Raw genomic sequence first — 15,000 nt, 5'->3', positions numbered from 1 at the left:
AATTATTTTTACGTTGTAAAAAGCTGAATGGAAATAAACTGAGAATAATTAACAATCCGACCATTTCATGATCATTTTATTTATTGAAGAGAGCCTGGCGTTCTGAGACAACCCACAAGAGTGTGCTCTACATCCTATCACACGGATTCACGTCACATCACCATATGGCCTGAATTTAAATTCAGGCCATATTTAATTCAGGCCAAATCACATTGGAAGTTGAGAGATGACCTTGAAATCTGAATCGGGGAAAAAGTATTTTAGCTCAAGACCATGTTGGGGGCAGATGTACAATTTTAGAAAAGTGTAATAAACACAATTTTGGTTGAATATCCTCAGGTGCAAAATGTATCAGTTGTTGAAAATGAATTATTAATGCACATGGGCATTGGAATATTCTTGGTGATTCGCACTCAAAGTGCATGAGTAACAGTATAATTTTAATCTAGTTTGACAGCATTGTGTGCATTTGGCTGCAGACGGTGTGTTTTGCGCTCAAAAAGAACGCCCACTCCCCGAGTCCCTAAATAGCCGGAGTTATATTTTTTCAATTTTATAGGAAAATATACTGAATTTAGTCCTTTCAAAATTGTTGATATCACAACTTGGGCTGGATTTGCATCTTTTAGGCTTTTCCTTCTATCTGACTTTGACCTGTTCAGCCAAAATGTTTCCCTTATCACATTTGGAGGAACATTTTGGCTGAAATAGACTGTAACAGAACCATTTTAATCATAATATGATTAAAATGGTTCTGTTAACGTACACGTTTAAGAACGGTCCAATGCTATGAGTCAGATGTTTGATTCTTTCACAGATGTTCCCGGCTCCTCTGCAAGTTCGTCTAGTTCTCGTAAGTTGTATTGTGTTCTACTAATAGAGGAGCGGGAGCGGTGGATTCCTAGATTCCATGTCGCTGGTCCTTCAGCGAGGAGCAAAGGATGGAAATGGTTGCCAACAGCGGCTCCCTGTATGCCACCCCCACCAGGCCATGGGGCATAGCAGAGATAGTCGGAAAATCGCACAGATTCATGCAATAATTGGCTAAATACGGGGAAATACAATTAATGAAAATAATTAACATAGAATTCAAATGTATAAAAAAAAAATTGAGTTATGTAGAGCTAAATTAAAAAAATATATAACCTAGAATATGTATTATTCATATATATATATATATATATATATATATATATATATATATATATATATATATATATATTTAACATGTTTGGATGGCTTTGTTTATTAATTTGATGAAAAAAATGATCTACTTTTCTTAATCATTATTTTTTTTGGTTCAGCTTTTTGCAAAGTACTATGTGTCATTTTGGTTTCTGTTTTCTATCTACAACATTGTTACTTTTATATCAACTTTTGAGTTTAATTAGCAAGATAATAATAAATGTGTCTAAATAATAAAATGCTTATAGCTTTATGGAACATGAAGGCTGTCTATATTCCACGGTAATAAACACTGTAACATTGAAATAAGACAACATATTAAAAAAAAATAATAATAAAAAATGGTCTAATTGTATGGCAAAATCAATTTATTTGCCAATTATCTTGTTTAGGGTCACCCATTGGCTGATACAATGTTAAAATAAGTTTATTTCATTTTACACAGATTCATAACACTTGTCAAGGTGGAAGAAGAGGAAAAATCGTCAGGATTCTGTTGAAAACGCAACTCTACATTTTATTCTAATTTTTATATTCTTCTGTTCAATTGATCTGGGTCAGTTTCCCTGGTCGTAGGCAAGAGCTTATGGGGTGGAGGGGGTGTGGATGGCCTGCTGGACCTCCGGACGCCCCAGTCACTTGATCCACTCCAAAACAAAAGGGCCGAATATAACCACGGGGACGGGACAGAACCTGAACCCCCCCCCCCCCCTGGAGTTGCTCATCGGACATCAGTTGATCTTTTAATCAGAGCACCTGTCCATGCAAAGTCACGTCAAGGGAACAAAGCAGGCCAGGGGGCAAAAGCTGCTGAACGTTCACGGCGACACCACAGCTCATGCTCACCACTTCAAATAAACACATTCTCAAAAAGAAAGTTGCGGTTTAGCTGTTGTTTGAAGTGATAAACTTCCAACATCAAGTTTTAATGAAATAATTTATAATTAATACTCTATATACTTATAGCAATAACTTGTCCTGTGCATAGCATTGCATTATATACTGTATACTTTGATACAGTTGACTATTTCTGTTTTGTATTTTTCAGATATATGTGTATATTTGGCGATTTTTATCTTATTTTTACTTTCTCATTCTATTTTATTATCATTTTATTTTTATTTTTTTATTCGTTTTTTATCCATTTGATAACATGTCTTTTTTTCAAGAGTTTTTTTTTATTTAATCTTAACTTTTTTAAGTTAAGCTTGATTTTAATGCTCCTGGTGGAATGAACTTATTCGGAATCTTCTGATTCTGATTCCTCCGGGAGTCCACACCCCAACGCCCTTCGATGCAGGGAAAGCCAATAGGGCAGCTCTCTGGGGGACGATGTGAACCCTGAGGGGAAATAAAACAAGGAGGCAGCGTGTGACCGAGCTTCCAGCCGGCGCTGCCAAGATGCCGATCCGTGCTTTTGTTGGTTTGATTTGAGCGCATGGCGGCCTTAGCAAGTCTCGCCGGGCGCGTCCGGTCAAGGGCTGAATGTGAACCTGGGATGAACCCGCAGCTGCTCCGGCCCCTCAGCTCTGATCTAAACCCACCCAGAGTGGACCCGGGTCACATGCGCCTGAAAAACCCTGTGATCTCTGAAACACCATTCTTCATCGTCATCGTCATCATCACCGTCGTCATCATCATCATGATCATCATCATCATCACCATTCAATCATTGCATTCTGCATGAACCACTCCAACATAATGATCAAAAAATGATCAAATTAGGCCTCGTAGCTCAAGAAAAAAGCAGTGATTTTGAGCATTGACTTTTAGACCAAACTTTCGAGCGTTTGTGGGGCTGATGTTGAGTCCGGTTCCCAAAGAAGGGCGTTCGCTTTTATGTGTTCCGTCTGTATTTTGTCGTCCACGTGGTCAAAGTGCCTGGTTGGCGAGTCGCACGGTGGCGATATCCAGATTTTTTCATTTTTCGATGTCACCCAAATATCCCAAACAGAGCAACTTCCGATTCGTCTCACCCGTCCCTTTCTACTGGGAATCCGTTTGACCGATTGCGCGCAGGTTTTTTTTTTTGACTCCGGGCGTTATTTTGATTAATCACCGCCTGAAAGGTTTACCTTTCTGAAGGTGGTCTTTCTAGTTAAATGGATGTAGCCGTTACATTGTGGGCAGCTGAAGAGTCCCAGCGCTACGATTATTATTATTAATTATGATTGGATTCAAGTTTAAAATATATATATATATTTTAATGTAGGCAGTGTAATGTGTAGGATGAAGTGTTGTTTCCATTATAAGGAAATTGAGATGTAATAATAATAATAAGAAGAAGAAGAAGAAGAATTACACAACATAGCTTCCCCTTATTTCCCCACAGGGATCAATAAACAACGACCTTAAGAGCTCTGACATACGTACTTTTAATATAATATATATAAAATCAACTATTTTTCTATAATCAGCACTGTGGGGTTTTTTTGTTTTATTGATCTTTTTTTTCTATGATAAAAGTCTTGAGGGCTACTTTTGGGTTTTTTTGGGGGGTTGTTGTTTTTTTTTCTAACGAGCTTGGGAATTCCCAGTAAAAACACGCGGCTCCGTTTCTCACCCGCAGAGGGGGCAGCTGAGGCGGCCCTCGCCGGCGCGCCCCCGCAGGCAGCGCGCACAGAAGATGTGGTAGCAGTCCAGGAGGCACGGGCGCTGGTACTGCTCGTGGCACAGGTGGCACACCAGGGGGTGCACGGTGGTGCAGTCCACGTTGCACAAGCCGTCCAAGTGGGTGAAGATCCCCCCCGCCATCTGACAGTGGACTGAGGGGGATGGAGAAAACATTGTGTGTATATATATATATATAAGTATATATAAGTTATATCATATTGGTAATAGAATCATTCATTTAAGTGCTAAAGGTTACTCACAAAGTCTTAATGGCAGACAACAACAATCTTAACAATAAAAACAATCCTAACAACAATAACATAACAAGTCCTAATGACAATAATAATAATCATAATATCATCTAACAATCGTAACGACAACAATATCATGATAAGGCCAAAGACAATAATAACAATAATGATAATAACAAAAAAAATAAACATCTATAAATCACAACGACAACAACATAATAATAATGACAATGACAATAATAACAATAATGATAACAACAGCGACGACAACAACAACAACAACAACAACAACAATAATAATAATAATAATAATAATGATAATAATAATAAACTTCATTATTTTGCGGTAGAATCGCAGCCTAAACAGTGCCCTAACATTTCCCCTTAAAGTTTGCTGAGCTGTATTTTATGCACATACACACTATTACATATATATCATGTTGTTGAAAATACAATTTAAAAAAAATTGCTCTTTTTCCTTACCTATTTTCCTTTTCAAACTCGCACCACTATTCCAAAATAGATAAGCACAAAATCCATAGATTCCCCAAACAGAAATGTCAACACAGCTCTGTTGTATTGTCAGAACAACAAACGTGATCAGCAATTAGTCCCGCAGTCCGTCTGTGGACCGGACCACCGCCGTGTTCCACTGCGGACTGCCTTCCACCCGGGCTATCAGCTCCCCTCGTGCTGGAATGACAGCAATGCAGAAACCCTTCAGGAGCAGTGGCCCGGGTCCAGGTCCCACTGGGCAGCTGACGGCACCCCACACCCACAACCCACCATGTCAGCCGCCAACCAACAGCCGACATTTAATATTGCTGCCTGACCCGTGTAGGGTAGAAGGTCAGAATAATTTTACTGTGGGTGGAATTTTGTTTAGGGGCCAATGGAACTATATGTATGGGACATTGCTATACATAAATGTGATCCATTTGCGGTGATTTGATTAAAGATGGGGAATGGCACGGGGAAGGAGGCGGGCGTAGATACGTACACTAAAACAAAACGAACCTGTCTGGTATGCCACCACCATTTTGTTCTATCACAAAATAAAAAGGATACTAGTTTGGCTTTTTCTCTATTGAATGGCCTATTCAATTCAAGTTTGGGTGAGAATAGGGTTATAGGGTCATACCCTCAGGACAAATTTCATTCATAGATATAATTTAACTGGATCGAAATGTCAGTGTTTGTGCTCCTGTGTACCCATCAGCCAGTGCGGTAAACATTTCCACGGTAACAGCGCGCTGACATTTATATTCAGTTAAATGGTCTCTATGAATGAAATTCTTCCTGAGGGTATGACCCTGTATCCCTACTCTCACCCCACATTGAATTTAACAGACCATTTAGAGGAGAAGTGAAGCCAGGGCCCCCGCTTCTACTTTGCGAACGTCAGAACGAAATCGACATTTCAACCCACGCGCTCCGATCCCCCCATTTGAATGCGCTGGTTCAAATTTTCTTCTGGGAAGCACCGGACAGTCGTGCTCCGGGGACACGGTCCAACAGAAGGATTTCCTTGACTGCGAGCGCGAGAAAAGGGCGGGACGGGCCTGTACGTTTTTCGGGGGATCGGCGGCACTCAGTACAACCCCGCAATGTTTATACACAACGGAGCATGAAGCAAGAACGTGGGAAAAGATAAATCGGCCAGTTAAAAAAAAAAAAAATTATGCATATGAATATACATACAATAATATGTATATATACAGTGTGTGTGTGTGTGTGTGTGTGTGTGTATATTACACTGACGCTCCTAGTTTGAATGCATTTTTGCAGGCCCACTGTTATTTTACAGCTTCTCTTCTAACTTTTTTCATTTTTGAAACTCTACATCGGATTGGGATTCAAAAACCACAACATCAACCCCCCCCCTCGTCCCCCTTCAAAGCACTCGCTCCAGCGCGCACCGGGCCAGGGGGGGCCAATCGATCGCCGACGGCTCGACGTGCTCGATGGTGCGGGCGGCCATTAGAGGGCCTGCGCAGCCTCCCCTCCTTCCTTTTCACCCGACGTCCCCAGTCATGGCGCCGCTTGTGAGTACCCGAGCGTGGACGTAACGCGCAAAATGTCGGTTTCCCCCCCGGTGCGCCTCCGCGGCGTGCCCGGCCGTGCGCCCCGCGCGATACGTGAAGTGGAGCCGCGTTTAATTCGACGTTGTTTACCTTTGTCGGCTCTTCGCCACGTTGGGCTAACGCGCTAGCGCTAAGGCGGGCCAGCGGTAGCCAGTGCTAGCGGCTAGCCAGCTGGGCTCCGGTGAACTGAGCCCTCGCTGTTCGTTTTTTTTTTTTGTTTTTTTTTTTTTAAGCTTTACTTTACTCATTCACACAGGAAAACGGTGGTGTTAACAGCTGTAGCCTTAAAAAAAAACCCGATGCGCTATAAAAACGAAGCATTGATGATAAAAATGGATAAAAACTGTCAAAACGCACTAAACCTTTAAAAAAAAAAAAAAATGGCAACAAAGTGCAATACTGTACAAACTACCAGGCTACATAGTTGTAATGTATACCCGTACCAATAACCTATCGCATTGTGTATTCCATACAGTATTTGACTTTACTAGTTTTGCCTTGTTTTTGGCTATTTGTGTGCAATCCAAATGCGACGGGCGGATTACAGTAGTTCCGTACGAAGCACATGTCAGAAATAGGAAAGCGTGCAAGTTTGCGTGCACAAGGTAACACCTTCGTCATCGCCGACGGGCAACTCAGGTTTGAAAGCAGAAAGGAAACATAACGTCAACATTACATTGTAACCCTTTCTTTAATAACACCTGTGTACACATCGTCATCTGCTCATCCAATAGCATTTGTACAGCTGACCATTGTAAGTATTGGCAAGTGGCAGTTACACTAAAGTAAAAATACAATAACACAAATTGGAATTACAGCCGTCATGGTGGCATACGTTACACACACACACACACACACACACATTTATATATATGATGGGTAGATATAAGGACATAGTAAATACATATTCAATAAAATCTGCCCAAATACTGTCTATTAGGGCCGTCCCCAACGCAGAATTTTGACAGTTGAATTGAATTCTGCTGTTCAATGAGAATATTCGATTATCCGTTTTGTTTTTTTTCGAGTTCCTGTGAAGGCAGCATCACTTCCGAAACATATTAAAGCTTACTAAAGCTTTCTGCTTCAACCTGCACCTTCAACCAGAGAGCCGTGTCTTAGACTTCTAATGTTATAACAGAGGACCCAAAAAAAAAAAAAAGCAAAAATGGGTTGCTGTATTCTTCCTCCATTATGAATCTATGAACCAAGTTACCAATGGAATATATGCATTTGCCAAGGATAGAGATACGGTGATGATTAAAGCCGGTCAGGGTTCCCCGCATCCTGGAAAACCTGGAATTTGGTGACGTACTTTAGGTCATGGAAGACTACAAATCTGCCCAGTATGTGATGAAAACCAAGATTTCCAGACCTCGGAAAAGTTTAATTTAATGTGCATTCAAATTCATATTTAAGAATTCATATCTATGTAATACCATTTATACCTTTTTAAACATGCGTCTCTTTGAGACCTCTGTTAGCTGTCTTGGCTGAGTAAACTTCTCAGGTTTAGGATGTTGTGATTTTAGCTCGTATCAGATTCCACCAAACTGGTATAGTAGAAATAGATACAGTAGAGGTAGGTGGCTGTACACACCCAGTTCCTCCTAAGAACAGGTCTTACCAGGAAAAAAAAGTGAGTCGACGGGGCCTTTAAATATGAATACCTGTTAATGGAAAATGATTTCTTGAAGAGTGGGAATCCCGAAGCTTGCTTTGCCTTAAACTGATGGGCCCAGGTTGTTGTGAAGTCGGGATATATTTGTCAGTTTGAGATTGAAAAACGTTCTCTTCCCTCTGATAGAAAAAGCCAGCGATGAAGAAGCAGGGTGGCAAGAAAAAGAAGCAAGTCCTGAAGTTCACCCTGGACTGCACTCACCCTGTCGAGGATGGCATCATGGACGCTGCCAACTTCGTACGTGGGGAAACTTGAGTTTTCAATCTTATGTTATACACAGTGCACAACACATGGTACATTTCCTCGATATCAGAATGTCGCTGTTGGCCAGTTGGATTAATTGACAACAGTGGCACTTACATCATAGAAAGGAATTGCAAGTTAATTTTTAAGAGTATCGCACTCTGTATGCAGTCTTCAAGGTCTGATAAAACTAAACCCAATAAATACCATTGCTTTGAGCTCAGTAAAATGACTTAACTTAAGGCCATAATGACAAGATTGAGCGGCGCACAATTAACGAATAATACTGACATTTTCAGTCCCTTCTGCGCGCGCACACACACAACAACTCCGCCCAACATATCCAACTCTGTCCAATCTCAAATCGTTGCCAAATCGGCCTTTAAAATCACGTAATATGGCCCTAGCTTTAGATGCTATCATCTTTCAAGGAATATATTTAGACAATTATGAAAGTAAATTATTCAATGTGTGAATGTTCCCCCTAGGATTATAGCAGCATATATCACTATTTGCTTCGGAGAGAGTGGATGTGTTACAGGAAGGTTATTTTTTTTTTTACTGAAACCTGGTCTTTCCTTTCCCTCACAGGAGCAGTTCCTGCATGACCGCATCAAGGTCAATGGCAAAGCTGGAAACCTGGGAGGAGGAGTGGTGTCCATCGAGCGCAGCAAGAGCAAGATCGCTGTCAACTCTGAGGTTCCCTTCTCCAAGAGGTAGGATTCCTGGTTCTAGTTTGAAAAATATGGCCAGTGGATTCTCAGATTTTCACTTTTCAGGTCTGGAAAGGTTTGGAAATTGACAAGAAATTCGATTTTAATACACAGAGAAAATATTTTTTCCATACTTGAGTTGAAATCAGTATTTATTCCATAAATAATAACAAATTATTCAATCATTATAATTTTTTTTTTTTTTTTCATATTTGCATCAATATTTTTGCAATAATGCTCTTCTGTCTGTGTATGTAGCCTCGGTTAACTTCCTTCAGCTTCACCTAAAGGAATTTTTCTGTTCTTTGTGGAGCAGCAACTCTGAGGAAAAATCATAAATATAAATGATGTTCGCTATGGCTGTTGGAGGGAAAATCATTTTCCAAGACAAGGTCAGAAAAGTCTGAAAGAGTGATGCGGTATATTTGTATCTGAAAATGGTACAAAAGCTTAATATTTAATTGACCAATGTGATAAAAGAAAATCATTAATCCTTAATTTCAATTAATTTTAATGACATTTCACTCCATATGTGTATGCTTGTACGTATAAGAATGTGATAAAAATGCATCTTGAATTTAAGAAAATATGTGGTAAGCAAATAAGTGAATTCATTACTTTAAAATTTTTTATTAATACATTTTGAATAATAAATACAATTTTTAATTAAAAGGAGTATCTGGCCTGCAGGTTGGCCCCAATTAATTTGATAAATGTTGCTTTGTATATCAATTATCAACAACTTCAGATCCTCCATCCTTTTGGAAATTGTTCTGTTGGAAAGTGTTCCACATGTGATTATCCCCAACACTTAAAATGGATCTATTATGTTCCTTTTTACACAAGTTGATATATGGTCTGAGTTCCCCAGGTGAGGTGAATTTGTATTTTTTTTTTTTTGCTGATAATACCGCTCAGAATATGCATTCCAACATGCGTCCAATCCACCCTGTCTGAAAACAGCTGTTTCAGTCGGGAGCCAGGAGCCACCCTCCCTAGGCCTCAAGTTCTGTGAGCCAATGGGGTTTGAGCATGGCCTTCCAGGTTTCATTGTATTTACTCTGTAAATTTCACTTATTTCACCTTATCAGTCCACCAAATTCTCTTTCTGAACAAATTTGGGGCAAGAAATAAGCAACCCAGCTGCTGAATCTTTACTCAGATCTTCAAGGCCTCATTTAAAAGTTTGTTCTGACTTCGGTTGCCGTGCTCCAAGCTTGGGGAACACAGATGCCGCACCGAGACTCTCGCATGTGGGTTTTTTTGTTTCATGTAAAGGTCGGAAAAAAATTACATCTACAAATCAACACACTATTTCTATCGGTTTAGTTTGGAGAAACGCACAGTGGATCGGGTGGAGCCGATGACCATATAAAGAAATCTGTGAGGAGCTGATGTCGGCTCATGCAGAGAGAAGAAAAAACATAGAAAAAGTAGAGTGTTTTGCTCACAGCGAGTCATTTGACACTTTGGACATGTCCAATATGGACATCCGACATTGTAACAATATGTGACAGAAAATAAGAAAAAAGAAAATGGGTTCTCTTTAAAAGCGGGCGGAAAAACTACTATTAACAGGATTTTATTTTTTTTTCATTTAACATGACTAAGTCAATTATATTAAGTAAAATATTGTCTCCTGTCTGGCTGCTACTCAAATTGGGTTCAGTGAATAAAACTTGACTTCTAACGGCAAAAATTGGAGCTCAGCAGCAGTTATCTGCTTTCTTTTTTCACATTATTAGATCTACAGATGCATGAGAACTTGAACCCAAATCAAATCACAATTGGAAACAAATAAATTTTTCTTATTTTGGGGTTTATTTAAGGCTGGTGACCTGTTTTTATTTATTTATTTTTATTCTGGATCTTGACTTACAATCACCACGGCTCGTTATTTTGAAACTAAGACTAAACTCGGTTGAATTCCTCCTCGAGGCTTCCTTTCATTCAGAGGAAGTCTCTGATTTCCCTAACACACACACCTGTATTTGGCAAAACAGATGTGTGGTAAATTAAAACCAAGGGTTCAGGGTTTGCAGCAGGATTGGTAATTTGAGTTCAGTTGTAACAATCATTACGCAGGTTGCTGTGAAGGAAACACAGTTTGTCTCATTTATGAAACCGAACCAGTTTGTGTCTTCGTAAAATGTGTTAAATCACATTTTTTAAATATATGGTCTTCAAAGGTCCCATTTTGTTTCCATCGGAGGTATAAAATGTTGTGAAAGTGATTTGGCAGTTGGTTCTCAATAAGGGCTGAACAAATTGCACATTTTTTTGACCAATATTGCGATTGTCATTTAGTATGCAATTTTTTTTTTAGTTTATCTTCTGTATTATTCACTAAACATAAGCAAATAAATTATTCTATAGTATGGCCAACAAAACGTGGGATGGAGTCAACATATAAAGTGCTCTTTCCTATTGGCCAGGCTGGCGTGTAATGATGAGGTGAGATGAAATTATATGAATACATATCTTTATTTAACTATTGAATTGTAAAAAGAAAAACCTTCAATCACTGTAGAATACACTGATTGATTTAACTTCAAGCCTTGTGATTGTTTGAATCTTTAAATTTACAATCGAAAAAAAATGTGTTTCAGCATAAAGAATTTTTTCCACATACATGGAGCTCTGCTCCATGTGCTCAGTGACAGCTTTATGCTTATTAAATTTTAAAAAAGGTTAAAAAAAAACAAAAAAAAAAACAACAAACAGACGCAGTGTTGTGGGGGAGGCTCCGGGCTGGAGCAGTGTGGAGGTTCGGTTCAAACCATCGCTATTGGCGCGGGTGGTGAGAGTCATGGAGAAAGTGTCCCCATTACGCACAGTGTCGTTCCATAAGGAGAGAGTAAAACAAAAAAACACTGTTCCTGTGCGCTGAGATTGGGCACCCCATCGCTGACAAGCGCATCTTCGAGAGCCTCCCCTCGGGATACCGCGCTGGGCAGCCGCCGATTTCGCCTTTAGGAAGAGCTGGCCCTGGAGAGCCCAATTGGTTAGATTGTGCAACATAAAAAAAATAAAAAAACTTTTATATCTCATCCTTTGCGATTTGGAAATGCGTTCTTATAAATTGTTGGTTTTAATTTGATTAATCGTTCAGTCCTATTCTGAATTGTCAATTGCATTCACTGAGATAAATTGATCTGTAATTTGCTCATTGATTCCTTTCATTCTATCCATTGATTTGAATGAGGATCTGGCTTTCCATCATTATGGTGTGTAATGCTGTCTTGCTAATAGTTCGTTCTGACTGGAAGGACTTTGAAGCATCCCGGGTCAAAGTTCACAACATGGCTTTTAAACTGGGCTTCATGACTATTAAATTCTTGTATTTAATGGGTGCGGCCCACCGCAGTAAGCGTTTCTGCCCAGTTGGGCATCACTGCTCTCATCATCGGAAATAAATCCAATAATGATGTTATTAGATTAGATAAAACTTTATTAATCCCGGGATGGAAATGCAGGCGTTGGAGCAGCAAGAAACGGTGCAGACGAGAAAGAGATACAAATTAAAATGAGATGAGAAATAACACAAATGTACACGTCTATCTACACACGTTAAAGTGGAGTAGCACTATGCCAACTAGTTCATTGTCATTATTCTGGCTTTTGGCTTCGCCTCCGGTTTATTTTCCATAATCTAGCACTACGCTAACAGTTACGGTATTGCAGAATCATTTATACCGTTTTCACACCAAAATTAGCGGGTTGACACTTTTCCCATTGCCAGGAGAAATGCCGTTTTTTTTCCCTGGTGAGTCACGTTCGGGTCATGAAAACGTTGGAAAACGGCTGTGTCGTGGTTCCATTGTGATTGGGAATAAAACAGAGGAGACTTGAGGCGGAGCGTGGGGGTTCTCTGCTGCGCTCCCCATGGTGCGATCCCCACACTCATAACATTTCTCGGTCCCCCATGCGGAAAAAAGTCAATAACTGGTGATTTTGGATTCTAAATTGGATATGGAATGATACACAGATATTCCCGTCTATTTACACACCAGCGTCCGGAATTTCAACACCTGTCGCATTGCGCAGGTAAAGGGGCCAAAATGAGCGCGTCAACCCGAGTGTCCTTTTTACATCTGGGGCCGATCGGGGGTGGAGCCCATTAAAACCCGGGTCTTATTGCAGGGTCATTTGACCCGGGACTGAGACTCTGGTTTTTCCTTTCCCACTGATGACAAATGCCGGATGTTTGCGGGTGTTACCAGGTTTTTGGCGCAGTGAGAAAGGGGTATAATAAAAAAAAAAGTGGCATACAGTAATCAAGTAATAGCTGCACTTGTTATGTCCTCCAATATTAACGTCAGTCAATATATGATATATAATATAATATAATATATATAATAATGGCGTCCAGTAGTAACAGTTAAAGCTTCGGTCAAAATGAGCTCTCGGTGCCCTTATCACACAATGGAACACTCATGACGTGAGACATGTTGAGTCATCTATGTAGTTGCATTCCAGAGTGATCCCAAAATATTCCAGGCAAAAGGGGGCGCTCTTAAATTTCCAAACAAAACTGTAAACTTAGGCAGATTTGAATGTCCAACTAATTGGTGTAGTGTTTTTACTTTTTGCACATTCATCGAGCGGCGTTGTTAATTTAAATTAACTCTGCGGAATTTCACAATTTCCCCCAATAATAGGAGTTTCATTCCGAATTGGTTAAGAACCGTACCCAAATGTCCAACCCCATCATGCCCATAAGCTGTGCTTGTGTACTCTTTGGATTCATGTTTTTGTTTTTGCAAATTGAGTGTTTCAAAGATTTAATCAGTTAAAAAAAATAAATCCTAAATGACGTAAACCAGTGTTCAGTCTGCTGTTGTGGTCGAGGAATGTTGTGAGTGAATGGTAATTTATTTCAAGCCCCAAATACCTCCTCCCATGAAGTGGCTTTATAAGGAGTAATATGTTTGGCAGACAAACGTTTTCAGTGGTTTCCCTTCCCGTTTAAACTCCACCGATCTGCGGCTCCGGCCAACGCCGAGTCTCTGCTGCCGCCGTATGAGGACCGGAGGTGACGCCCTCCACCTTGGTTGCGTCGACCCAAACATAACACCTCCTGTTCCTCCCTCCTCAGGTACCTGAAATATCTGACCAAGAAGTACCTGAAGAAGAACAACCTGAGGGACTGGCTGCGCGTGGTGGCTAACACCAAGGAGAGCTACGAGCTGCGCTACTTCCAGATCAACCAGGACGAGGAAGAGGAGGAAGACGAGGACTAAGCCTGAAAAATCATTAAAGATCTTTTTTTTTTTTAATGAAGAAATTGAGCGTGCACTGTGTTTATTTTTCTGAAGACAGCCGACCTGGTTGTGTTTCAAGAATGTTTTGACTGTTTTCAGACATGGCGTTTGATTGGATGTTAATTTAATGCAACACACGTCTCCTAAGTTATTTGTTTTCAAGTTGTCTGCAGGTCCTTTAAAAAGTCTTGAGGGGTGGTTTTGTAGGCAGGGTTCAATCTAAATAGGCACTAAGATAATCCTACTCAATCCGGAATTTAAAAATGCTTCAATGAATATGAATTTCTTCCAGTCTGAAGTCGAAGAACCAGTCAGCTCCTCCTGTCTGGTCTCGGTGCTGGTTTTAGTGCAGATCAACCTGGTCCACCTGGAGGCCCTGCCGATTAATCCAAAAATTTAAGACTTCACTTAGTCCCAGATTAGCTCTAATCCTCTAAACCAAGACCCTGAGACTTTAGAACCATGACTGAGAGGCCATCTCACGTTGTTGAGAGAGAGTGTAATTTAGCCTAAAATTAGGCCTGACCTGTGTCAGCCAAACCACCCTTGAATGTTGTATATTGAAGAACAATAGGCCCTTCCAAAAGTTGTTAAATAGTCTGAAATTTCTATTTCAAATTTCAATTTGTTCATTGCAACAAACATTCTCATCCCCGTACCTTTTTGGCAAGATGAGTCAAGTGCTTCTGCATCGGTCAACGTTTATATTATAAAACTGAACCCACCACTGAACCTAATAGAAATCCAAGTGTCTCCTGGTGCCCACCTGTCTGAGGTTCTCTGAAGTATGTGGAGAAATGGTCAAATCCTTCCACCTCCAAGTCACGTCCCTCGTTATGACCTAAAGGAACCGTTCTCATAACCGGCCCTGCTTCTACCAAACACTTGTGTTACAAATGCGGCGCTTACCTTAACCCTGACCCGCAATCCTTCACCGAATGAGACGGAGAGGATTCGTCCAAAGAT

At 40.3% G+C, this 15,000-nt stretch overlaps 3 protein-coding genes across 5 annotated transcripts in view; 2 read left to right on the top strand and 1 right to left on the bottom strand.

The window, feature by feature from the left end:
* The window catches only part of zpr1 (ZPR1 zinc finger), a 2,905-nt gene extending 2,628 nt beyond the window's left edge, over positions 1 to 277 (top strand). The window contains exon 2 of the mRNA XM_080001331.1: positions 1 to 277. This exon is cut by the window's left edge and continues 1,541 nt beyond it. The gene's annotated coding sequence lies outside the window, so the exon portion shown is untranslated.
* rnf207a (ring finger protein 207a) overlaps positions 1 to 4,721 on the bottom strand; it is a 27,929-nt gene extending 23,208 nt beyond the window's left edge. For 2 of the 3 annotated variants that reach the window (XM_080001328.1, XM_080001329.1), the window contains exons 1-2: positions 4,533 to 4,720; positions 3,749 to 3,950 (exon numbers count right to left, since the gene is read on the bottom strand). In XM_080001328.1, the coding sequence (XP_079857454.1) occupies positions 3,749 to 3,939 (191 nt within the window). In that variant the 5' untranslated portion in view covers positions 3,940 to 3,950; positions 4,533 to 4,720. Of the gene's footprint in view, positions 1 to 3,748; positions 3,951 to 4,532 lie in introns of all 3 variants that reach the window. The other variant, XM_080001330.1, reaches the window with a different exon arrangement.
* Positions 4,722 to 6,046: 1,325 nt separating this feature from the next.
* On the top strand, positions 6,047 to 14,057 carry rpl22 (ribosomal protein L22). Its single transcript, XM_080000324.1, has 4 exons — positions 6,047 to 6,094; positions 7,941 to 8,051; positions 8,649 to 8,773; positions 13,869 to 14,057. The coding sequence occupies exons 1-4, from the start codon at positions 6,083 to 6,085 to the stop codon at positions 14,011 to 14,013; spliced, it is 393 nt and encodes a 130-aa protein (XP_079856450.1). The 5' UTR covers positions 6,047 to 6,082; the 3' UTR covers positions 14,014 to 14,057.
* The last annotated feature ends 943 nt before the right edge of the window (positions 14,058 to 15,000 follow it).

This window comes from Zeus faber (assembly GCF_960531495.2).
Source record: "Zeus faber genome assembly, chromosome: 5".
Classification (NCBI taxonomy): domain Eukaryota; kingdom Metazoa; phylum Chordata; class Actinopteri; order Zeiformes; family Zeidae; genus Zeus; species Zeus faber.
This window is presented reverse-complemented; position numbering and strand designations above follow the sequence as displayed.

What these genes read in the sequence shown, in the direction of transcription:
- rpl22 (XM_080000324.1), top strand. An exon ending in TCATGGACGCTGCCAACTTC is followed by an intron (nt 8,052 to 8,648) that starts GTACGTGGGGAA and finishes TTTCCCTCACAG; the next exon opens with GAGCAGTTCCTGCATGACCG. An exon ending in GAGGTTCCCTTCTCCAAGAG is followed by an intron (nt 8,774 to 13,868) that starts GTAGGATTCCTG and finishes CTCCCTCCTCAG; the next exon opens with GTACCTGAAATATCTGACCA.